At 37.3% G+C, this 26,432-nt stretch overlaps 1 protein-coding gene across 5 annotated transcripts in view; it reads right to left on the bottom strand.

Annotated features, from left to right (window-relative positions):
• Positions 1 to 752: 752 nt before the first annotated feature.
• Positions 753 to 26,432, bottom strand: part of BCAT1 (branched chain amino acid transaminase 1) — a 103,370-nt gene continuing 77,690 nt past the window's right edge. For all 5 annotated transcript variants that reach the window (XM_027592515.1, XM_027592517.1, XM_027592514.2 and 2 more), the window contains 5 exons: positions 21,161 to 21,303; positions 16,161 to 16,246; positions 13,039 to 13,179; positions 10,899 to 10,973; positions 753 to 3,491 (listed from right to left, as the gene is read on the bottom strand). In XM_027592515.1, the coding sequence (XP_027448316.1) occupies positions 3,450 to 3,491; positions 10,899 to 10,973; positions 13,039 to 13,179; positions 16,161 to 16,246; positions 21,161 to 21,303 (487 nt within the window). In that variant the 3' untranslated portion in view covers positions 753 to 3,449. The remainder of the gene's footprint in view (positions 3,492 to 10,898; positions 10,974 to 13,038; positions 13,180 to 16,160; positions 16,247 to 21,160; positions 21,304 to 26,432) is intronic.

Genomic DNA, 26,432 nt, shown 5'->3' with positions numbered 1-26,432 from the left:
CCTAAGTTTCTGCATATCCACATAAGAAATCCACATCACAAAGAATTCTTGGATCACATTTAGCATCAGAACATGAAATAGGGAATCCTTACAATGGTTCTCTAACCCCAAGCCCTTTGCTTTTAGTCCATCTGATGAAAACTGATTGCCCTAAATATTTTAGAAAAGATAAAGTGAACAAGTGTTGTCATTTTCTGCTTAAAATATATTTTCCCAATCATTATGATAAACTGAACATATACTTTTTTAAACAGGAACTTTTTTAAAGAAAAAGAATACAGTGACTGAGCTCTGAGTGGGAAAGGGGAGAATAAGTAAACTTACTGGCAGCTGATTTTATAGCACAATGTCCCTAAAGTAGAGGGAGCTGATTCTACCACCTTAGTAAAAAGGCTCCTACAATTCTTTTGACCAAGATATACTCATTAATTGCCTCAAGCTTTTAAGACTGCTGATGCGAGGAAAGCAAGACCCCTTGTTTAGGTACAATTACATCAAGCAATAAACTGGATATGATGAAGAATTTTAACCTATGGCGTCTAACGTAGGCTTCCCCTAACTCCAGGAGGGCTGACCCTGCATGTCATGTAGGTGGTGTTACGCTGTGCTTTCTTGCTGCTACCGTCGGTGACCTTTTTTTTTTTCCTTATGGTAATATTTTGAGAAAAGAATAGAGAGTATTTACCAAGTAGAAAAAAAACCCATGATTCCCTAACAATTTTTCTCTTCCCTTATTTCTCTTTCCCTTTCACTCTTCCTTTGTACTTTTGAAAGCAAAGGTAAAAACAGGTATTAGTGTATTCATTCCTGCCAGTTGCAGGTCCTAGAGAATATGCTGTACACTCCTGCAGCTGATGCTTCTTTTGGGACATCATGAATGGAATCCTTAATAAATGACTGTAACCGAGAAAATTTCTAATAGCCAATATCTTTAGGAAATGCCCAAGTTTTGTTTATGTCTGAACACTTGATTTTAAAAATCCTGGTTTCTACCCATGTGTTTAGGAAAAAGCTGACAAACTTGGTCTGAAATGTAAAAACTGAAAAAAAAAGTGGGAGGAAGAGAACATGCAAAATAAGTTAATCATTATCATTCTAAGTGCCACCAGTTCTGTTTATATTCATGCACATGTGAATTGTTGAATCTCATTTGATCAACCCAATTAAACATTAAATAATTGCAGCCAATTATGCAAATATCAGCAACAATATTAATTTGTTGATCCTTTTGAGCAGATTAGCCTCACATGTTCCTAATGCTAGACTATCTTACGCCATAAATGATCAATTAGTGTTAGGATAACTAAGTCTTGAAGAATGGATAATTGCCTAGTTATAATGTGTCACTCTTGCTGTATTAATCCACTGCAATTAAACAAATAGTGCACAAGGAAAAAAGATGTGCAGATGTTCCTTTTAAATCTATTTAACAAGTTAGTGTCAAGGTCAATTTTCTGTCTTATTACTTAAAAGAGAATGGCAGATTGTGTTCTCTGTTTTAGGAGACCTCCAGTTTTTTAAAATGTATATCCTTAGTTTTCACTCCATCTGGTAGAAAGGGCTTAAAATGCTCTTAAGATTTGATCAAAGAAATCATAGAGACATAATGTCAAGACATATTGTTCTCTAACTTCTACAACGGACATGTGTTGCCATACTAAATTTAGAGATGCAAAGTATAAAATGTATTTATGGCAAACAAATGATTTCCGTTTCTCATAGAAATGTGAGTCTAGTTATTAAGTGCTACTTGACAGATTGGAATTACCTTTAAGTCTTTTCTAGACTACTATATTAAAAACGAGGTCACGGGATTTAGCCAAGGCAAATGCACACCCTTAGAATACTACTTGGTGAATGTGTGTAGAGGACAGTTAAAGTACTTGAGGCCTGAAAAGAACAGACTCTTCCAAGACTTCAGATCACCAATTAAAAGCCCCCTAAGAGATATTTTTACTATTCCTTTTCATCTTATACTTCCCTAATTTTCATTTTACCATCCCTATCTAAAAGGACCCTATGGTCAAAAGTCTTGGAAAAGAATCAAAGCCCCATTTGCTATGTGCTGCTAAATGCCTTAAGGAAATTTTTCTAACACATCAAACTTTTAGAAATTTTTTTCCTTGCTCTGAAAAGAGAATGAAATATGATCAGCAAGATGAAAGTTATTAGAACTGAGGGAAACCAAAATATAATGTCTGAGAGTTGACCTTCCAAGGGTAAATGTTTTCTAGCAAGATCTGACTTTCCCCTAGATAAACCAGGATTCAATTTTAACTCACAGCTCCTAAATGAGGAAAATAACATCTAGAATTGCTCTCCCTGTATCCTAACCACGTGATCATCCAATCCACATTCAAAAGAAATGAACACCTACAAAAGCAAAGTATACCCCTTTGCTTTCTACCAAAAAGCTAGATATGAGGATTTATTTTGTATTTAACACTTAACAAATGTCATTTCCATTTGGTTGGTATGATATCACGACCTCACTAGAGCCGTTATTTCAATTCCAAGACGGTCTTTAAATACAAAATAATCCCTCCAACAAGCTATGCCTTTGAGTATCTCTAATGACTTAGCAGTCCCTGGAAAATTAAGACAATATGAGGTACATGTGCACAATGTCAGAATCAACCACAAATTCTAATAAAGAGGTTTCATAATATAGAAACAAAGGTGGTACACTTCTATAGAAGCTAAATGATCGATCATTCATTATTTAATGAGTATCTCTTATGTGCCAGTCAGGGGGCTACAAAGATGTCTAAGGCACAAGACCTTCAGTCTTGTATTAGGGCCTGACAAACAGCCAAATACAATACACTGCAGAAAGGACAATGGTGGAAATGTGCACAGGTCTTGCTGATGCACAAGGAGAACTTGGAGCAGGCTGTGACAACAACAGGAAGAAGGGGAGAGATTTACCTTAAGATGGACATGGGGGGGGCTGCAAAAAAAAAATGTGAAGGGAAGAAAACCAGTTTTTGAAAGGCTTAATTATAAAAAAACAAACAAAATCCAACCATTTTCTGAAGATGAAGGTACATCACAGGAAATGTTACCTATGAAATTTACCCAGATCAGTTTTCAAACACAAACTCATTTGGTTGAGGAGACTATAACTTAAGCTAAGGAATAAACAAACACTTCTGTATCTGAGTAAAGTATTAAGGGAGGCACTAAGATTATTGAGGAAAATTCTATGCTATATGGCTTACATGATCATCTTTCCAAGAGAAGGTAAAGTAAGCTTCTACTACCAAGTTTACAAAATAGCACTTGATTACAATTCATTTTCTCTGGCATGAAGAAACAATCACCCCAGTAACACTGATAATACAAACTACATTATGCACAACTAAAAACAGGTAGCCAAAGAAATCTATCATAATTCAACCGCAACGGTCTGTCTCAACAGCACACAGGTGATATCCTGTATTTTCCATTCAGGACACTATGATTGTCCAGTCGCTCTCTTCTTTTCCATACTACAACAAAAAAAGCAAGAAAACATATTTAAGTGCAAAACCTAACAGTGGAGGAATCTTTTCTAAACTCAGTAATACAACCAACATTGTACAAAAGGTATGCTCCTGTTTTGAACATTAAAAGCATATTCACATTAAAAATATGATTAGAGAGAAAGAATCAAATACCTGGAAAGAACCACAAATTTCATAATTATGGTTGAGCTCAAATTTATGGCTGGTATAGTCTTGAAGTAATGCCTTTTTATTGCCATTCTATATTTAGCATCTGCTGTCCAAATAAAGTAACTGAGTTAAATTTAATTATTGTCATCTTTACTCTAAAGAAGTGATGTTCAAAGTGTATCCCCCAGACCAGGAGCATCAGCATCACTAGGCAACTTGTTTCAAATGCAAATTCTCAAGCCCTAGCTCAGACTTCACTGAATCAGGAAAGCCTGGGGATGGGTCCAGGCAACCATGCATCAACCAACACTTCTGGGTGATTGTGACGCTAAGGTTGAGAGTCACTGCTCTAAAAGCCCCCTTCTCAGGAGTGTTTTGTGTTTGTGGACAAAAATATTAAATGGACAAGCCCTGTGGCTCTGAACAGCAGTTCTGTTCTCTAAAGTTGTTCTGTGATGTTAGCATCCCAATTTTTCTTATTCTTTCAAAAGTTATGGAACTATATCATAATCAGAATTTATTTGCATCAAGTGATTCGCTTTTACAAAGCAGAATTTCCATACTTAAAACTGAATTAAATGAAATAAAGATATTCCAGATGTCAGAAGTAGAAAGCTAGTTTTGATTCATTCATTCATTCATTTAACAAACATCTCTGTGTGTAAATGAGCTCTCACTCTTTGAGCAAGTACTGCATGTTAAGGCCATGGTGCCAAGTGCTTTACAGACTCATTACTAAATTTATCCTCACGGTAACCCCAGATAGTGGGTGCCATTATCAATCTTATTTTATGGATGAGAAAACTGTATTAGGGACATTAAAAAACTTACTCAATTAGTAAATGGTAGAGCCCAGACTCTAGCCAAAGGTCTCTCTCACACCAAATTACATGTTCTTTGCTATCTGAAATTCCTGCCACGTGTTCACATAGCCACGTGTGTGGAGACAGACTTGGAACATATCTCCTCTACCACCCAGAGCAGCATGCCATTATGTCTGCCACCATGTGCTTGCCTAAATCACTCAGATGATGTCCCCTTTTCACATGAACTGGCCTTTCAGTGCTAATAGAACTTCAGTTGAAATTCATATAAAACATAAGAGTTCTGAATTGGAAAGAACTTTAATGATCATCTAAAATGTAGGAGATTCAGGGCGCCTGGCTCAGTCAGTAGAGCATGTGACTCTTGATCTCGGGGTCATAAGCCCCATGTTGGTTGTAGAGATAACTTGAAAGTGAAACCTTTAAAAATAAATAAATAAAATGCAGGGGATGAGTCAAATAGTGGGGCTCTGGATTTTTACTCCAGAACAATTCCACTTTGATTGGTTGTCTATATTGGGATTCCAGGAAAGATTTCTTTTGTAGAAAGTTCTGCTCCTTCAAAATCAAGTGTGGGGTGCCTGGGTGGCTCAGTCAGTTAAGTATCTGACTCTTGATTTCGGCTCAGGTCATGATCTCAGGGTTGTGGGATTGAGCCCCGTGTCAGGCTCTGTGTTCAGTGCGGGAGTCTGTGTTTCCCTCTCCCTCCGCTCCTCTCCCACTCACACTCAACACTCTTCTCTCTCTCTTCCTCTCTCACAAATAAATAAAAATAAAATCTTTAAAAAAAAAAATCAAGGGGCACCTGGGTGGCTCAGTCGGTTAAGCGTCTGCCTTTGGCTCAGGTCATGATCCCGGGGTCCTGGGATCGAGCCCTTCATCGGGCTCCCTGTTCATTGGGAGGCCTGCTTCTCCCTCTCCCTCTGCCTGCCATTTCAACCGCTTGTGCTCTCTCTTTCTCTCAAATGAATAAAATCTTAAAAAAAAAATTTTTTTAAAAGCAAGTGTGAAGAGCAATGAACTTTGTAAGCCAAGCTTCTCATTTTACATATAAGGACATTAAGGCTCTAGAAAACTCTTAATCATAAGCCCAGGGCTCTTGCCTCTGTTTGATGCCATTTCTCCTATGTTACACTGTCCGTGTGCTGTGTTCCTCTTAAAGAGCTTTAAAGACCTGAGAGAGCAGAATCTATCAAAATTGGTAAAAAATACTGGAAGCCAAGAAGGGGTCTACTTACGACCTTCAGGTTTATAGAAAAAGGAGAATGAAGGAAGCCCAATGACTATAAGTGACTTGCTGAATCCATATCAGAAAGAGTTATCTAAAGAGTGTGGCTTCCCACTACAACTACAGTTGTTGATTCATGATGAATGCTGGATAAAACATTCCCAAATTCTGCTTGATTTATGTATGGTGCCGACATGACTTAAGCTAAGATCAAAATACGTGTTTTATTTCTTGTGCCTGGATTCCCATTAATACATTAGACACTTACGCCATTAATAATTGAGTGTCATCACACTGACATTTTAGCAGATCTACATTATTGTGATTCACACCCACCATAATTTCATCTTGAATCTCATCAGTTAAAGTAAATTTGCTTCCAATTAGTTGTTTTAGTTTTATAAACAGTCAAAAATCAATTTTGATTACAATGACAGTCATAGGCCATCTAAGAACCTGCATAATATATATTAAGATTTACCCCTCACATCCTGTAATTTATGCTTTTATGTAAAATTATAGCATTCTGAGATGCATCCAAGAGATGTGATAATACAGGTCGTTTATAATACCTACACCTAGGCAGTTAGCAATCAAACTTTTCATTTGGATGATAGGTAATTCGATTTAATTTTTCAAAGCAAAATAATTCAAAAGCAGAGATGACAGATTTTAGTAGAAATAGAAATTTTAGTAGAAAAAGAAATTATCTTCTTTCCTCAGGAGCAGGTGTCCAGAGGAGGGGAAAGAACAATGTCTGCCTGGGTGAGGCTGTCCTTACACAGCAGCAGGCCCACACCTTCAGCCTTTGGCAGGTGCACTTTAAGTCACATTGACTTGATGTTGTTCGCTGGAATCAAAGACGAAGTTAAAGCAACATGGCAGATCAGACTGAGCCCGTGGTGTGATACTCTGAGCCTAACAGTGTGATGTGCAGAAATTTCACCTTTCATGAATTCCAGGAAGAACGCTATACCAAAACACGAATAATGACAAGTTCATTACTTCCCATTCAATGCACATACGGCAAATAATTTTACATGGCCTTTGCTAAAATGCCTTTTACCTTCAGTAGAAAGATCTTAGCAACATAAAGGGCAATCTACGTGTCATGCACTTACTCTCTATGATGCCAGTAAAAATATAATCAGTGCTGCCCACCAGGTAACAATTTGTTATTCTTGTTCTAAATCCTATTCAATGGCCTGCAAAGCTCTGTAATCCTGTAACGTGGAGAAGTGTGTATTAGGGAACAAGGAGGGGCTGGGAAGCTGGTCAAGGGACTGTGTCATCAAGGCAATCTGGCAATGTTCACTTAATATGCACACAAAGAGAAGGATAACTCAGGACATCAGCAGGGGAAAGTGGTGGGGCTCTTTAACTTATGTAACTAAAAACCATCAAGTGGTTCCACTGAAAACAAGAAAAATGCAAGACCACTAATGGTCATTTATTCTCACAAAGCTGTAGCCACTAGTGGGGAAAACAGATTTTTGAAAGAAATTACATCTGGTGGCCTGCAATCAATACAGATCCTGCTCCTAGCTCACTGGGATTTCCTTGCCCTAACCTACTTAAGACCTCTCAAGTCTCTGCAATCACTACTTCCCACTTTCTAAAACCTCAACAGCAGCACTGCTATTTACACAAACATACTGTCCTGGTATCTGAGACCTGGATTCCAGCTTTTATCTGATCCTGATAGCAGTCTTGGTGTGTGTATTTCACTTTTCTTTTTAAGTGAAAAATCAGGTCCTCTGAAAGTTTTCTTGCAAAGTAATTTGACGTTATTCAAGACCTTCCTCCCACCTCTCCTCAGAATGTGTTAATATATAAGAGCAACACGTTTCTGTTCTTCAGTATTTGTCTGGTATATCCCTCACTTATTCATTCCTTTTTCATTTATGCAAGAAACATCACTGAGTACGTACTATAGACCAGGCCCTGCACGGAATATTGGGGTTACGAGAAGGGAATAAACCAATCCTTACATTCAAATCACCTGGAACAAAGACAAGTGTGTGACTAATTAAATACAATTTAAAGGCCATATGTGATCATTCCAGGTGCTATGGACGCTGGAGGAAGAACTAGCATTTGAATGAATGAATAGGTGTTTGTACTGGGGGAAAGGGATGTTGTTCAAAACAGATTTTAAAGGTTCCTCAAGGAGATGTGCCTTGAAGGACAACCAATAACTTTTCAAGTGGGCAAACCGTACAAGGTTTACAAGGTACAGAAAGGCAGGAAGAAGCAGCAGAGAGCAGAGCATACTGGAGAACAGAGAAGACCCCAAATGGCAGGCACATAGGTGAGTATGATGGTGAGTAATCAGATTAGCAAAGAGGAATGGGAGAGAAAAGAAACATTGGCAATATGGCTAATGTTCTCCAAGTTTCAATTTGGTTAAGTAACATAGACATGTTTTTGTTTGTTGCTTAAAAAAAGAAAAAGAGACTGTCATTTGAAATGCTCCCCTCCTAAGAGGTATTTGTAGGGCAATCTCAAACCCATGGAATTATATGGAAAATTAGCCAAATGGAATGAATGCTTAACCTCAGAGGTTCTTACTCAGATACAGAAATACACAAGTTAAATGAAAAGCAAATCTGTGGTTAAGAAGGAATTTCCCCCCCAGGTCACGGTGGCAAGAATCTTGAGGGTTTTTTGGTTGTTGTCTCTCTCCTCTTCTTCAATTTACCAGAGCACTTTGTAGGAAATATCCATGTTTCCATGTAATGTCAAAGAGATCAAACGTAAAACATGATGCAATCCTATGCTTTTCTCAACAATCGCCTAAGTTATTTTTCTTGGAGAGAAACAGACACCCGTAGCTTCGTTGACAGCACCAATTTGCCATCTTGTAAGAGAGTAATTTTGAAACTTTAGGTTCCATGCCCACAGGCATAAAATAATTGAAAAAGGATGTGGTCTTAGATTCTGAATGGATGGTCCTTTGTTACTTAACAATTTGGAGGAGGGTTGGTCCTTCTGGTTTGGGGTTTAATTCAGAATCATGTATCCTGTGACTATCCCTTTGTTTCCTTGTTCCTAGGGAGCTCTGAATGTATCATTAATTTTCAGTGTTACTACCATTATACTTGACTACCTAGGGTAAAAAGAGAAATTATTAATTTCTTCTTAGCTACAGGCACTCTAGAGACTATATACAGGTAAGAAAAAAATATTGTTTCTTCTCATTCTCTGCTTCATACATATCTTTTATTTTTAAACATATTCATGTGGTCTCACATTTAAGTTGAATATTTATTTTGTCTTTCTATAGCTTTGACATCTCTAATTTTTTTATCCCTTTTATCACTATCACCAGCACCTAGAAAAGCCTCTTGCATACTGTTTGTGCTCCACACATATTTATTGAATGAATTAGTCAAAAACATCCCTTGCAGTCCTAATCTTACTTTAAAAACGCTCTGAGAATTTTTGTACTGGCTTGCCACCTTGCCCCAAAAATACGTCTTTGGGCTTCTCTTTTATTTATACTTTAGGGTTCTGATGCATATATTTTGTCACTATCTCACTGGGAATGACACACATTTCTGCTTTTGCCTGTCTTAGCCAAAGCTTCATGATTATGTCCATCAAACACCTCTACTTAGATCTTTCTTCCAATTCAAATTTAATACAGTTTGATTTCTCCCCTCAGCCTACTTGACTTCTATTCCTTTTCTTCTAATCCTTTACAACCAAATCAAATTAAGTGTAAATTTTCTTATTTTATCTAATCTCTAAGAGGTGACTCTGAAATCTCGTTTTGTGTATTGACTTTCAATAGAATGAAACATTCTCTTCTCTCTTCTGTACAACTTGTTCCAGAAAATTTTCCAAAGTGATCTTTTCTTATCACCATAACGACATACCCCCTCCCCTTAAAAATCTTTCAACTTCTGTTTTGGATAAAGGCTTTCATAATCTAGCCAATTATATATTTTGTTCTATTTACACTTTTTATTTGACCAAAACACTAATAAGTTACTACTTTCATCAGATTTACTCAGCTAACTGTAAAAAAATTTAAGATGACTAAAACATCCCAATATTTTTCATTAAAGTTTTACTTAATGTATTCCAAATTGTTTCTATGTACAAAACAACTCAGTAAATTATATGTCTTCTAATATTAAGAAATTCCTTTATTTCATTTATGGAAGATTCCTTTATAGAAAACCTTCACTGAAGAGGGGAAGATCGATAGTTCATTGATTCAAAAACCACAATCATTCTTACCTTTTAATATTATTAATTTTGCATAAATGTTGCAGAGTAAGTCTTCCAAAAATACCATTTTTATCACTATCCTAGGACCTCAGTCACTCTGGAGGGGGCTGCTGCTTTGCCAACCAACTTTTTTAGCTTTTAAACCTGGCACTGTTGGCTATCACCCAAACTATCAGACTTTATTTCACATTTCAGTATGAATCTCAGCTTCCCCTGGCTATGTTCAGTGAGTGGTAATGATGATATCTGGGCTCAACAAAAACTTTCAACAACTTGTAAGGTGTTTGCAAATTATAGAACAGTCTCTTTTATATGACCCAGCATTCAATACCTGGTACTTGATATGTCTGCCTAGAAATATGCTTAACTGCGTGATGAGACACTACTGTAAACTGTTGCTCAGGAAAACATAAGCAGAACAAGGGTAACAGTATAAAAAAAAAAAATAGGTATGCACAGTCTTTGACCCAACAGTTAATAATCTCAGGAACTTATCGTAAGGAAATAATCAAAGATTGCACTGTTCATAACAGTTAAAAAATTGCCAACAGCATAAATGTTCAATAATAATATCTCTTTAAAAGTTGTGGTGCTTCCATATAATGGAATTCAATTACATGGAATTAAGAAATTTATTGATATGAAAAAGCAAATGATTTACTAGGTGAAAAAAAAAGGTAACAAAATCATGTATGACCCTATTTTGTTAGAAAAAATTATCGAAAAGTATATAAACAGAAAATATTGAAAGTTGAGACATCAAAAATTAATGATGGTTATATTTCAGCATTGAAATCACAGGTAACAGTTTTCTTCTGTGCTTTATTCTATAAATCTAATTTGTTAACCCCAAATGGCAGTGCTTACTACTCTCTTCTCTCCGTTGAAATATGATTTGGCTGTAAGTTCTGATTGAAATAAGATGACATTTTCAAAGAAAGAAGCCCTTACCTGAATATCAGTCAATTTGTCCAAGATCCGACTTGCAAGCTTCGGACCATTCTCCATAGTTGGGATGTGTATAGTCTACGAAAGAAAACCACATGCAGTATAATTTGAGGATATCCATGTAGATGGTGACAGTAAGTAAGACACTCAGCAATTCTGGTGTATCAAGGCAATTCGATGGAGATAAGGAATGGCACTATGATAACCTGATTATGTACACCAGCTCCTTATGCCAAAGACTCTTTTCTATTCTGAATTTGAATAAAAACAAACTAGCCAATGACAGGTTGTTTCTTGTCTACCAACTGATTTGAGGGCACAACTGGTTTACATGTCAGTCTTTAGGCTGATGTGAGGAACCAAACAGAAGCTATGGGAACCAAAAAGAGTGGCGAGACATAAAGAATCTTACCCCTTTCAGGATTCGGAGAATCTACAGGATGAATGATTGGCCTCTGTACCTAATCCTTCTGGCAAGGAATGAGAACTCAAAAACATTTTGCCACAAATTAAAGCAAGTCATTGCAGGAACATAAATTAAAGCAAGTCTATGCCTTCATAAAAGGGGCAACTAAACCTATGTCTGTTCAAAGTCAGACCTGCGGGGGCTACAACCTCCACAATGCTGGATAGCGTGGTTACACTGGGTGCTGAGAGATTTCATGCCCCTAATTTACATTTGAGTCATGCCCATTCCTGCCTCACTGGCTTGCAGGCTTTTGGTAGTCTGATTTTAGCAGATACAGCCCATGCTGTCACTTTTCTTCTTACACTCTTTGTGATAACAGGATAATTAGATGTACCTGTTAGCTCTGAATACCCTGTGAAACAAGACTATTAAAAATGCATTGGACTTTATCAACTTATTTCTAGAGGTGAAATAATTGGACTTAAAAAAATCTGACCTAATGGCAACTTTAGTTAATTAAAAAAGTGGACCAATAATGCACTTACCTAGATATTACCATAATAAAATGTGAAACAGTTGCTTTGTAATCAGTATAAATATTGATACATAATAATTTAGTTCTTCTCCTTTGAAATGATAAATCTCTAGATGGAATCATGTCAAAAGTCATTCCTTACAATCAAGTTTGAAAATTTCAAGCAATGAAGCAGCCACCATTAAAATCAGAAAAGGTTTACTGAGGAAAAATAATTATGTTAAATTTAAAAACCAATCAAATTTATATTTAATATGATTAATTTAAGCCAATTCACACTGTAAGAATTATACCCACATGACTTTAAGCTATGAAGTTAGACAATGATGTTAAGTATCAGAGCTTGGGGCGCCTGAGTGGCTCAGTCGGTTAAGCGTCTGCCTTTGGCTTGGGTCATGATCCTGGGGTCCCAGTTTCAAGCCCCACATTGCACTCCCTGATCAACAGGGAGTCTGCTTCTCCCTCTGTCCCTCACCCTGCTCGTGCTCTCTCTCTCTCTCTCTCTCTAATAAAATCTTTAAAAAAAAATGAATTAATTAATTAATTAAAAAAAAAACCCACAACCCCCCACCCCCCAAGGAATGGAAATACAGCACATATAAAATCAGATTAATTTACTGGAAGAAGAAAATTTCTTCCAACCAAATGACTGAATTTCTTTTGGAGGATTTTAGCAGGTGTATCAACTTTGCCAAATGAAAATTTTTTCATAAAATGGTCTAAGGAATAATAACAACAGCAGCAATAATAACAACAATAAATGTAGGAGTTGATCATTCAGATGAGTTTCCTATAGCTGTTTTACTGCCATTACTACTCCAGTAGGTTAGGAGTCCTTTTGGAAACCAGAAACTGAAACCTAACTACCTGTAGAACCTTTTAGTGAGCTAGTAGAAAGAAATAAGGGTGGAAAGTTATTGGCACATCTCCAGTCCCTAAACTGACATAAGGTAGATGTGATACTTGTCCGAGGACAAAGCTGATTCCCCCCCAAGATTGGAGCTTACACAAAATCACTGGAAAGATGAGAGTAAGTAATTTGGTAATACAGGTTCATTGGGACAAACTGCCAAGTTATATTTAAAAAAAAAAAAAAATCCTTTGCATCTTGGGTCCAACTAGCATTTCATATACACATTTAAAGAATTAAATTATAGGCAAATGCTTGGAAATGACAGGCGGTGAAGAAATAGTCTTACCTCACCCTTGTACAGTATATCAGAAACTGGGCAAACAACGCAGGCTGTACCAGAGCCAAACATCTCCCTCACCCGGTTCCCCTCAAGGGCTGTTGTCAAGTCATACATGGTGAGGTACCTCTCCGACACCTTAAATTCACCCTGTTTGGAATATAAAAAATAAAAATATTAATATTTTCAAGGGAAAGGCATGCAAAAAAAGAACCCCTGCAGTACTTACCTTCTTACTTTACATTCTGATTGAACTCAGGTAATGTGAGAATCATCCTCTGAGGGAAAGCTGAGGAGAGCACCACCATCTTATGGGTAAACACATGGAGGTGTTAAGCTACCTACTCGAGGTCACGGCATCTCTATTGCTTTATTTTATTTAATTTTTTTAGATTAACATATAAGGTATTATTTGTTTCAGGGGTACAGATCTGTGATTCATCAGTCTTACACAATTCACAGCACTCACCACAGTACTTACCCCCCGATGCTCATCACCCAGTCACCCCGTTCCTCCTACCCCCTCCACTCCAGCAACCCTCAATTTGCTTCCTGAGATTAAGAGTTTCTTATGGTTTGTCTCCCTCTCTGGTTTCATCTTGTTTCATTTTTCCCTCCCTCCCCCATGATCCTGTCTTGTTTCTCAAATTCCTCATATGAGGTCATAGCATCTCTGAATGAGATGATCAGAGAATATAAGACGGTCACTGTAAAATACATGGTATATTATCAGACAGACCAGCTTTTTTAGCCTTTATTTATTGCCAAGTCTGAGGTCTCACAAGATAAGGCACCCCCAGTGCTAATTAAGGTATGCTCTATGTTAACAGTGTCTTGAACCCTATTTATCATAAAAGAATATATCAAATAATATTAATAATTATAGCTACCATTTATTAAGCACCCATTGCATGCAAAGTTCTCTCACTTTTAAGGTGGGTATTATCATCCCCATTTCACAGATGAGGAAATTAAGGTTCAAAGGGAGGCTGGGTGACATCCCTAAATCCACACAGCTAGTTAAATGGCAGAAACTGAACTTGAACTCAGGTCTGATCTGACTGGCTCCAAATTTCCTCCTCTACTAGGTCTTCCATGGAGTGAAAACATAGACTGAGTTTCACTATCTGAAATATTTCATCATTTTAAAACATAGAAAATATATTTGGACTTTGAGAAATTGCACTGTATATTTCTTTTCTTCCTAAATTCACTGATTCAGTTGACTTTATAGCAGAAATCCTCTTCCTTCTCTTTAGTATCCCACTAGGTCAAATTTCATCCCAGAATTACTGGTATAACCTCATCGACTTCTGCTGAACCATTCGAACTTATTTGCTTGAAGATAGGAAATAAAAAAAAAAAATTTGATGTTTTTAAGCTATCTGCTTAAACAATCTGTTTAATACTCATTCTTCAATCTGTTTCATTCTCATTCTTTTATGTTAATGGTTAAAGTTCAGTCTGTCTCATCTTATTTAAAAAAAAACTATCCATTCTTTGTTGCCTTTTTTTTTATTAAGATGAGAGTATTTTTTAAAACTTACAGATCCACAATAGATAAAAATGAAAATCACAGCCCTTGGCAAGATTTAAAACATTAGAAGAAGAAGGCATCATGCTGTAAGTATGATTTGGAAGGGTAGGGAAATATGCCTACAATAGAAATACGGCTTTTTGCAAGTTTCAATTTATCTCAGCCTGCAGTTGCAATTATGCTGTTCAAAGGTAAATAAATAAATAAATAAATAAAATTCCAGAAAATCAGCCAAGTTAACTGAAAACAAGATGAGCTCTGTGTTCTGGAAAAGAAAAAAAAAATCTCTTGTAAATAAACAGAATTGTTTTTACTCTGCTCACCCTTACTTATCTTTGGACAATTTCCCCTGTCTGGCAAGTAATGGTAACCCCCCACATGCCTCTTGGCATTTATGTCTCACTGTTTTAAAATAGCTTTTAAAATAAATTACAGCTAAGGAGTCAAGGAAAAACTTCCTCCATAATAACCTATTTTTCAAGCTAGCAAATCATTAGTGTGGGAAAGCATTTCCACTTGCAACTTGTCATCAAACCTTCTGTACTTGGTTGATTTTTTTTCTTTAATAAAACAAAAATTACTGAGCTTCGAAAATACATCTTTCCAACTGCAAACATATTTAGGACAGGGCAAGCTGTTTGAAATTATACCAACAGTTTGTAAATGTCATGCCCAATGTGCCAGCCAGCATGTGGCAGTTGGGTCTTGTCTACTTCAGGGTTTTGTAGAATTATTTATAGCACATTTCCTTTATTTCCAAAGCCTTTTCCAGAGAAACTATGCTAGTCCTCTCCTAGATAATATGTGCGTTTCTAAACATTTGTCCTATTAATACTGTTTGACCACAGTGTGCTCAAAGTCTTTTCATGTCCCTTGGAGATCATTTTAACACATGGGTCAAAAGTTCCATCCAAGAATCTCTGCCAGATAACCAACTCATCCAACATTCATCTTGAGTATGTTATAAATGTCATTTCAATACCAAATGGTTTAACATGCTTGCCCGTGTCACATGGATCAGAAACTCCACTGAAAACAACTACATTTGCCTGAGTGTTTTGACTTTAAAATAAGCATGTATGTGAATTGGGGAGGACAGGGGGCAGGAAGGAGGGAGAAAAAAGGCAGCCAAACTAATAATGTGATGTTAGCAAACATTTATATGTCAGTAAAATTCTTTAATTTCTCTGACTACCATGGTTACACTGGAATAAATAGAGGAAAGGAATCACCGCCAGTTGGAAACAACACACTTAGATTGGAAAAGTTCAGGACGGGCAAAACAGTAGCACATGAAGTATAAACCAGGTGAGTTGGTAGGAGACACCTGGTAAAGAGCGTGAGATTAGTACTAGAATACTTCCACAAGGATAACTCCCCAAACTGTTTTCTCTCTGCCCTTCCTATAAACAATACTTATTTAGTGGGGTTGCCAAGACAGTCCTTCTGGAAGAGCTATTTCCACTCAAGTCAGGATTTAAAGATTAGATAACACTGGGTGGAACCACAGAATATTATTTCAACATGAAGCCGGGCTTATTTCGATTACTTTCTGTTTCATGCTTATAAAGTTGTTCGTGTCAAAGGCACCCACCCACTTGTGTGCCAGGTCCAGGATGCTCTGCCTTGTCACTCCTGGAAGAATGATGCCATCTAGCGGAGGAGTTGCCAGCTCTTCTTCTGTCAATTAGAAATTGGAATATTTTCAAACTTTAACTACATTAGCCATGCCTTATATTAACAGCTATTTTTAAAAACTGTTTCTCGTAACTTTGCTAGTAATAAACATGAAGATGATGTTACTGTTCCGCATTATCTAACTTCCCAAATCAATTCACACTTCAGGTAACTCTTTATTAAAAAAAGGAGGAGGAGGAGGAAGAAGAAAAAGGAAATAAAGCCATTCATCGAATTATCCTCAATTTATCTTTACCTAGTAAAAACCGAGATGATGTTCCACTAACAAACAGTAAGAGGAACATTCTGAAGTCAAAATTTACCTCCGTGGATTAACACTGGTTAGTAATTAGAATCATGTAGATAGACCGGATGCAGGAACACTGGTCATTACCAAAACATCTAAGAATCCTGTGGAGGAACCCAGCCTCAGGAAGTATGTTTGCCTATTCAGGTTGGTCACTGCTTCTACACCACCCTTTGTAGATATACCTATCTATAGTGATTTCCAAACCTGGAGGAGTATCCACATCAAATATGGGGATACTGACTTCACCCTCTGCAATTCAAATGTTAACGGGCTCAGGGTAGGCTCAAGCATGTACGTGGCTAACAAAGAAAAAAGAAAGAAAAAAAGAAATCTGAAGAATCAAAACAAAATTCCATGGGTGATTTATGGAGAGCCAAGGCTGAGACACTGGTCTACATGCATTATCATGTAGATGCAATGAATTATCACATGCATTCCTAACCAACACAAGGGCCAGTATGATGATCTGTCTACAAGAGTCAGCGTGATCCAACAACCACATAAGCTCTCCTTACAGGAAAAGTCTCTAGTACTCAACATCCCCTTCTCCTCCCCACATCTGGCATCCAGGAGTCTAAATCTAGGGAGAAATTTAAGCCTTAAATCATCACTTTATAAAGATGTTGAACCTTGTAACAGACGTGTTGCTTATCATGTGTTTGTAGAGCAATAAACAAGGTATGCTTGAAAGGATCACCAGGTAGCAAGAACTGTAGAAATCACGCTGGTATCTTTAAGCTCCCCCAAGCCATTTTAAGCAGCTAAAAAGGACTTGAGAAATCACCTCATGCAATCCTTACTTTTCAGAAAAAAAAAAGAGGCTCTCTAAACATAAATGACTTGCAAGACTGATAACACTAGGGGAGAGTCAGATCAGAACTTATGTGTCCCAACACTGGGGCCACTGTCCTTTCTTTTAGTATCCTGTGGTCAGGGCTCCCCTACTCCACTGTGGTTCCACCAGATGTCCCCAACAGCCAAGCTGTCTGGAAGACCAAAACTCTATATTCATGCCTGTGTCCCCCAAACTTGGTGTTGTGCCTGGCCCAGTGTGGTACGTAATAAGTGTTTCTGAATTTAAAAATAAATAAATAAATGAATGAATAATGCTTTTTGCTAGGAGACAGCAGCATGATTTTTTTTTTTTTTTTTTGAAGTTTGTTTCTAAAAATCATCGGCTGAAAACCACTTTCTGGAAAGGAGAAAATTTGTTCTTGGCAATGTTCTTAGGGCTACTCTTTGTCGTGTTTAGAAGTGTTGATCTCAAAATAAACCTGTGTTTTGCAATAGCTAGCTAGCTGGACACATAAATGTAGGGATCTATGTGTGTGTATGTGTGCAGAGACAAACATACTTCCAGTGCCTCCAAACTGGACCTTTCCTAAAGCCTGCTGAGCTCTAAGACTACATAAAATTAAATAAAAACAGAGGCCTCGCATGTGCAAGTGCAGTTTTGTGAAATATACTTAACACCCAAAACCGTAACCACTAGCCTAAGGTCAAGGCACAGAACATCTGTTTCTCTGGTTGCCAGACAGAGATGATGACATGACAACATTTGGGTGAGAAATATTCATTTTCCTCTGCAACCACAAACATGCTTACAAGAGCCAGAACTAGCTCCAGATTGCCCAACATGAGGAAAACAGAGCCTACAAATACAACTTGTTTTTGACAAAGAAATCATTTGTAGGAGATGAAGAATTTAGAAGCAGTAACGGCAGAAGTCATCTGTGACATCCCAAAGTCACTTTCTTAAAAAAACCAGGAATGTGGGTTTGTATAAGTGCCCACCGTCAGCACAATTATTATTTATTCAACAATATATTGAGTGCCTACCATGTACAGTTGGCTTATCTCTGCATTATGCATATAGCAGTGAGCAAACCTGATATAACTCCTGTCTACTTTCTAATAGGTTGAGGCAAACAATTATTATGTTAAATAGTATGTTAGACTATGGAGAAAAAAAAGAAAGAAAAGAGGGAAGGCAAAGGGAAATGCTAGAAGTGATAGGAGAGGGAGTCTGTAATTTATTAAGATGTTTGAGGAAAGCCTTACTGAGAAATGGATATGTGGGCAAAGACTTGAAAGCAAGGAGCAAGGCATGCACACATCTGAGAGAAGACTGCTCCAAACAAAGTCTATAAATGCCTGATGTCTGAGAAGGCTCATGGGGCCCGAGCCCAGACTGAGCAACATCAACATTCATTGCCATGATCATTCTCCCAAACTAACTCTAAACTCAGCCACACAACTGGGTCTTATTCTCAGAGTAGTTCCGGAGTCCAGTGCAAGGTAAAATGGTTTGTTCCAGCTGTGACTAGGAAGCATGTATGATAAATTACTCAGCACCACAGTATAGCAGAGAATCAGTGCTGTGAGATCTTACTCCCAGGGTCACTGTTACTAGGATCAAAACCACACGAGTTACAGGCCAAGTGCCACAGACAGCTATGGTGCACGGCACCGTGCTGTGAAAACAGATTATTTACTTTATATACCTTTCTGGAGCAGCCATTCCTTTCTGGAACTCTACCTTACTGTAGAGTTCCCTCAATGTCTTTTGCTTTTAGCCCAAAGGTTATTCCTGACATTCTATTGACTTCTCTCATGGTACAGTCCAAACATTTATTGCACTTCCTTTCCCTTTCCTTAAAATTTCATTTGCTCTGTTAGGTGAACATGCACAAGTTGAAAAAGCATTAAAACTAAAGCTATCTCAGGCAACCATAATCTGAATAGTAACTCTTAGAGGGCACGTATTGAATGGAGCACTGGGTGTTATGCACAAACAATGACTCATGGAACACTACGTCAAAAATTAATGATGTAATGTATGGTGATTAACATAATAAAATAAAATTTAAAAAAAGAAAAAATAAATAAAATTAAAAAACCCAAAAAACAAAACAAAACAAAGATCAGATATATTTTGTAAGAGTCAAAAGACAAATTCACTCGTGTCTATTCTGACCTTTAAAAGTCATGGTAGAAATGGTTCATGATTGTTCTTTGGATAAGGGGTAATTTTTCAGCAGGCAAGTTTCTCCTGTTTCTGGTTAAATCGTGTAGCTCTGATTCAGACTGTACTTATAATCCTGACATCTCCCATCCATAAATAATGATGATACCACTTCTGTATGACGTAATTGTTTTTGTTTAGGGTTGTGTGGTTTTTTGGGGGGGATCGAGGTTGGGGGTAGGAGTGGGCAGGTGGAAAGAAGGAGTTGAATCAATATATTATCTCCTACTAAATACAGAGTGCAACACTGGCTGTCATCTTTCAAGCATAGCTTTCAATATACGTCATATGCAATGACTCAAATTTAGCAATCACAAATATTCCAGTATAAATTTTGTTTCTAAACTGTGTCAAGTACAAACAACAGGAATGAAAGAATCAGCATGATCTGCACCTGGCTTTTCAAATGCCAAGGATTACCAACGGTCAACCCAAGGACAAGGTGTACTCACCACACCTGTTTATTCTACATCTGACTGGAATATAAGGCTCATCTTATTAGTCTCTGCAACTAATGCTCAAATTAGTGCATAGCTCTGAAGTCAGCCACATCTGAATCACCATTTTCCTCTATTAGTAGCCAAAAAAACAAAAGAGCAATAAGTTACTGTAGCTATTTTAAAATAAAAATTTCACTTAAAATTTTAATTGAAATGAATACTCAGACCTTATAAGCATTTGGAAACTTATATTTCTAGTCTCTAGACTCAGTACTGTGAAATGAACAGCCTAAGAACATAAACAAGCCTAAAAAGATGTTTTTAAACTTTTATGACTATTAAAATTCTAATGGAAATAAATGCATATATCTGTATTGTTCCCCATTATTGGTCATTTCATCCAATACCATAGACATTGTCAACACTTTGCTAAACCTCTATGGTCTCTGCCAACTAATTGAAAAATAGAAAAGAAAGATAATGAGCATTCAGGATATTTAAGGCAATGAAGAAAAACAGATTTTTATAGTAGACACATATTAACAGGTTTGAATGAACCAGGATCTAAGTACAATCCCAAAATGGACCAATCTGCCCTTAAAAGGAGTGTGTTTTAATCAAATTGAGCTCCAGTGTAAATCTGGAAGATTTCTGATGTATTATCAAAATATGTAGAAAGGGCAACAGCTGTTATACAACTTTTAGCAAGAGAATACAGTAAATTTCATATCAGTAGAATAAGTAGACTATGCTTATCACTGCAGCACTTTATACATGCAGCATATGGTGAATGACCACTGAATTGATCTGAGACCTATCTCTAAATAAAAGGGATTTTGGACAGGAAAATGGGTGAGAAGATGGCAGAGGGGATAAGGCAACAAATCTTCAAATCACAGAGTCTTAAATTCCTTAAGCTGACATCTCAGTAATAAGCACATCTTGAGCCCAAACCCCAAAACAAAACCTTTACAAATTCTGTGAATTTAAACTCATTTCTACTTTAACAACAAAAGCACAGTAGTTCTTAGCCTTTGGGCTCATGCTACTTATTCCTTATTCTAAGGTCCTCGTTCTTTTTTTCTCTAGCCCTATTGAAAATGATTGACAAATTGCAAAGAGCTGAAATCTGAGTGAATTACCTCCATCTTCATTTATCCAGTAAAGAAAAAGATTCATAGTTCCAACTTCGGTTATCTGATTATCCTCTCCATAGAGCCACAGAACCTGCTGACAGCCATGGTCTGCTGCTTCGCATTGGGCAAAAAGTGATGAGCCGTAATTCCTTTTAAGAAAGAGGAAACATATTGACTATGAATATACTACCCCTCCTCTGCCACCTTCCATACTAAAATCCTCAGGTCTTTAATTTGTATGTGGATGTAGTCAATGCACCATGCACATGTGTGTGTGTGTGTCTGTGTGTGTGTATGTACACTAGTTAACTGCATAACATTAAAGGAAACTCATTAGACAAACTAAATGATCTAACTGCACTCACGTGAGAGAGAGAGAGAGAACACAGCAAAATTGTGGAATCCTAAATTGAAAAGTAGAGATAATGAGTACAAAGATGAGTAGCTAAGTTAATGATAACAGTTAAAATTTCTTAGGTATTTTTTCACTTTCCAAGCAATCGTCCAAGAATTATTTCATTTAAACTTACACCAATACTCTAAGCCAAACATGTATCAAATTACATGAAGTAGCAGAGCACCAAGCTGTGCTCTCTTAGCTGAGACCTTTCAATATATCCAAGAGACAGCAAATGCCCAATGTCTAAATTCTCCAAAAGGTGGGGCAAAATGTTAAAAATCCTGATTTTAACCAAAAGTATTCCAAAAGCCCATTTTTCTCAACCTGCACTATTCATCCTAGATTATTCAAAATTAAGGGAAGATAGTACATCTTCCTAGAATAACAGTTTAGTTTAATATTTTAAATTTGTCATCTTTTATTAAACTTGAATGAGAAAATTATGGCATATATTACAAAATATGGATGAATGTTTTAGATAAAACATAAGAATCCTCAAATAAATATGTTTGCTAGCCTCCCTAAGCCCCTGGTTATATAATTCACTTTCCCCGGTTTTCACAGGACATTAGCAAACACGTTTGAGAAGCACTACCAAATGAAAATCGAGGGCTTGGAAAGAAACCCCAAACCCGCCCTTGATTATGATGCCCCAAACAAACATGCAGAAACAATCAAACATACAACAATAACTACAACAAAGCATTAATGTCAGCTTCCACAAAATACGCACCTAGGCCTTTTAAAGGTCAAGATTTTACATCTGGTCAAGATCAGAATGTCTAATTAAAAATATCAGTTAAGCACTAGAGCCACATTCACTCACCGTGGCTGTCTGCCATTTTCTTTTGCACAGCTTCCCGGTCCCACTATATTCTCTTTGGCCCTTCCTTTGGAGCCAAGTCATTCTGCTTGGGTTGACAGTCATTATACCTTGCCCTACACAACTGAAATAAAGGGTGGGCATGTAACCTAAGCTGCTCATATAAGCCCTTCTTTGAATGATTCACTCATTCATTTTAATGTAGGGAACCTGAAAGATGTTATTTTACCCTCTGGGGGTAGTGGCAGCCTGTTTGCTATGACATAAGCCTGAGGTCTATTGTGTTCATGATCACCACCCTTCACAGGAGAAAGCATCTGAAGGAGGAGAGCCCTAGGCTAATGCACAGGCAGAAGCTACCACAAGAGATGGAGGGAGGAGGGAAGCAGAAAGGGAAGGGCAAGAGAGAGAGAAACAGATTGGGGAGAAGGATAGCGCATGAGCAGGACATACACAAGGGCAAAAGAAACTTAGCAACAATGATTTGAGCCCCTAGAGGGCCCATCGCTACCTTCCTACTTACATGAACCACTCAATTCATTTTCTGCTTAAGATGGTTTGAGTTGGTTTCTTTTTTTAAATATCTTTTTAATTGTTAAGTAATCTCTACACCCAGTGTGGGGTTGAACCCACAAGCCCAAGATCAAGAGTCACACGTTCCACTGACTGAGTGAACCAGGCACCCCTTGAGTTGGTTTTCTGACTTGCAACTCAAAGAATATTGACTAATAACTAAAACATTCTAGAAAAACTATGGGAAAGAGGCATCATATTATATGGCTATAGCAACATGGGTCTTGAGTTTATTCACATCAAGGTAACGTAAGATTCATTAAAAGACCTTCAAAACGGAGCACCTAGTTGGCCCAGTCAGTTGAGTGTCCGACTCTTGATTTCGGCTCAGGTCGTGATCTCAGGGTCGTGGGATCGAGCCCCACGTCAGGCTCCAAACTCAGTGCAGAGTCTGCTTGGATTCTCTCTCCCTCTGCCTCTCCCCCTGCTCGTGCGCACTCTCTCTCGCTAAAATAAATAAATCTTAAAAAAGAGACCTTCAAAATGCAGATAATAAAATCTAAATTATCAGACAATCTAGAGAGGATACAATTCTTTATATAGGAGGCTTTTGTTTGATGACCATAAAAAGGTGGACCGCCCAGATTAAGAATTAATGTTAAATAAGCAATAATGGAGTTAAAATTATGAATACTTTTTAATAATGAGGATAAATGAGACTTCAGGGGAAAGTCCAATAGAAAGAGCATGGGTTTGGGGCCAGCAGACCGAAGTACAGCTCTTGAGCTTCTACTATTTGGCTATGTGTGCACTTAAATAAGTCAGTTCATATTTTTGCCTTAATGAATTCATCTGGCAAATACAAATACTTGCTTTATACACTACATAGGGCTATTTGGAAAAAATGAAAACAATAACAATAAAAGCTAAGAAACAGTGTATGTGAGCCTCTTATATCCTAATAAAATTAAGTTTTTTTAAAAAATAATAACTATTCTAGGGCACCTGGGTGGCTCAGTTGGTTAAGAGACTGCCTTCTGCTTTTTTTTTTTTTTTTTAACATATAATGTATTATTTGAAGCGGGGGGAATTGGAGGGGGAGACGAACCATGAGAGACTAGGGACTCTGAGAAACAAACTGAGGGTTCTAGAGGGGAAGGGGTTGGGGGGGTGGGTTAGCCTAGCCTGGTGATGGGTATTAAAGAGGGCACGTATTGAATGGAGCACTGGGTGTTATATGCAAACAATGAATCATGGAACACTACATCCAAAACTAATGATGTAATGTATGGTGATTAACATAACATAATAAAATTAAATTTGAAAAGAGAAAAAAAAAAAAGAGACTGCCCTCTGCTCAGGTCATGATCCTGGAGTCCCAGGATCAAGTCCCACATGGGGCTCCCAGCTCAGCAGGGAGTCTGCTTCTCCCTCTGACCCTACCCCCCATGCTCTCATTCTTTCTCAAATAAATAAATAAATAAATCCTTAAAAAATAACTATTCAATTTCAATTGACTTTTGCCTAGTTCATAGACATAGCCATTGAGATTTTACCAGATGTGAAAATAAATGATTTCTCTCATAAAATGCTCTTTATTAAAAAGAAAATTTTCACAGCATGAATAACTAGCCTTTCCAAGAAGTTTCTAAAAACACACACATACACACTTTTGAGAATGTTAGCTGAATTAAAACCATGGTTCCTTAGCATCATGAAGCTATTTGGGCAAGAAAGAATTAAAGACCTCAACCGTTTCAATACACTGAAAGAAAAAGAAGCACCATTGTTTGGTGCTTATCTGATTGATTGATTACTATATTCTATAGATGTGTTTTTCCCTCAATGAGTTTTTCCTCAAAATTCTCCCCCAGGCGTAAACTGTATTATTAACATCCCCAGGGTCATTAATATTTTGATAATATACTGGGGTTCCCTCCCAAGTGCCACCAATATTCAGAAAAGAAACACATGTCCTTGGGAGAAAGAGAAAAATGAAAAATTTTGACAACTGTCTACACAGAAAAATTTTAATTGTACATGGAATAAAAATCTGGGAGAAGATATATTAAATACAACTGTCCAAAAGAGTAAATTCTACTGTGTGAAGTCCAGCTGATTGCTCCTAAGGCAGGGTGTCCAGGAGATGAAATGAGAAAGCAAGCAAGCCTCACAGTATCAACTGTTGTCTCCTGAGAGGATACTTAGTACTTGCCAGGCAGGGTACTGAGTACTTAAGTCCATTATTTCACTGAATCATCTTAAAACAACACTAGACTTTATTCTACTTTGGAGGACTTAGAGAAAGAGGGTACTAAATTATGTAAGATCACACAGATATAAGTGTAGGACTCTCAGATGTCTCTGACTGCCAAGCCCATGCTGTTAACTGCTAGGTTATAGCACCACATGTATTGGCAGCTTTCTATAGGCCAACCACACGGTCCTAGGCACTTTATATTATCCTGCTCATCCTCATAGGTGAGCTGGGTATTACTGCCCTAACTTCATAAATGAAGAAACTGAGGCTTAAAGCAGTTAAGTAACATCCCAGGACAGTAAGGTTTTTAAGCGAGGTCTATCTGACTTCAAAGCTTGTATTCCAAGTACACAATGAGAGTAAAAATTAATTAATTAATTAAGATAGAGTGGGGGCAGGGCCAATTCTTTCCATATTAATAATGAAACTAACAAATTGGGAATAAAGATGTTAAGATGATGAAAGACCTTCTTCTAACTCAGTGCTTCTCAACTTTGGCTTCACATTAAAAAATTCCGATGCTCATAGAACTACCCTATGACCCAGCAACTGCACTACTAGGTATTTATCCAAAGGATACAAAAATAGTGATTTGAAGGGGCACATGAACCCTAATGTTTATAGCCGCAATGGCCACAATAGCCAAAATATGGAAAGACCCCAGATGTCCACTGGCTGATGAATGGATAAAGAAGATGTGGTATATAAATACAATGGAATATTACACAGCCATTAAAAAGAATGAAATCTTGCCATTTGCAACGATGTGGAGGGTATTATGCTAAATGAAATAAGTTAGGTAGAGAAAGACAAATATCGTAAGATTTCACTCTTATGTGGAATTTAAGAAACAAAACTGATGAACACAGGGGAAGGGAAGAAAAAATAAAATAAGATAAAAACAGAGAGGGAGGCAAACCATAAGAGACTCTTAACTATAGAGAACAAATTGTTGCTGGAGCGGAGGTGGGTGGGGAGATGTGGTAATTGGGTGATGGACGTTAAGGAGGGCACTTGACAAAGTGAGCACTGGGTGTTATACGCAATTGATGAAGCACTAAATTCTACCCCTGAAACCAATAATACACTCTATGTTAACTAACTTGAATTTAAATAAAAATTTTTTTAAAATTCTGATGCTTAGGCTCTCGCCGTGGAACCCAGAGAGAGGAGTAGTTGGTAAAGCTGATTTCAATTTGTAACCACAGGTGAGACCCACTGTGCTAGAACTCTCCTTCAGCTGTGTGCCATTGTATTACTTTTCTCACTTATGCATATTTAG

This window comes from Zalophus californianus, chromosome 9, assembly GCF_009762305.2.
Source record: "Zalophus californianus isolate mZalCal1 chromosome 9, mZalCal1.pri.v2, whole genome shotgun sequence".
NCBI classification, from domain to species: domain Eukaryota; kingdom Metazoa; phylum Chordata; class Mammalia; order Carnivora; family Otariidae; genus Zalophus; species Zalophus californianus.
The sequence above is the reverse complement of the archived record's forward strand: the minus strand, read 5'-3'. Positions and strand labels throughout refer to the sequence as shown.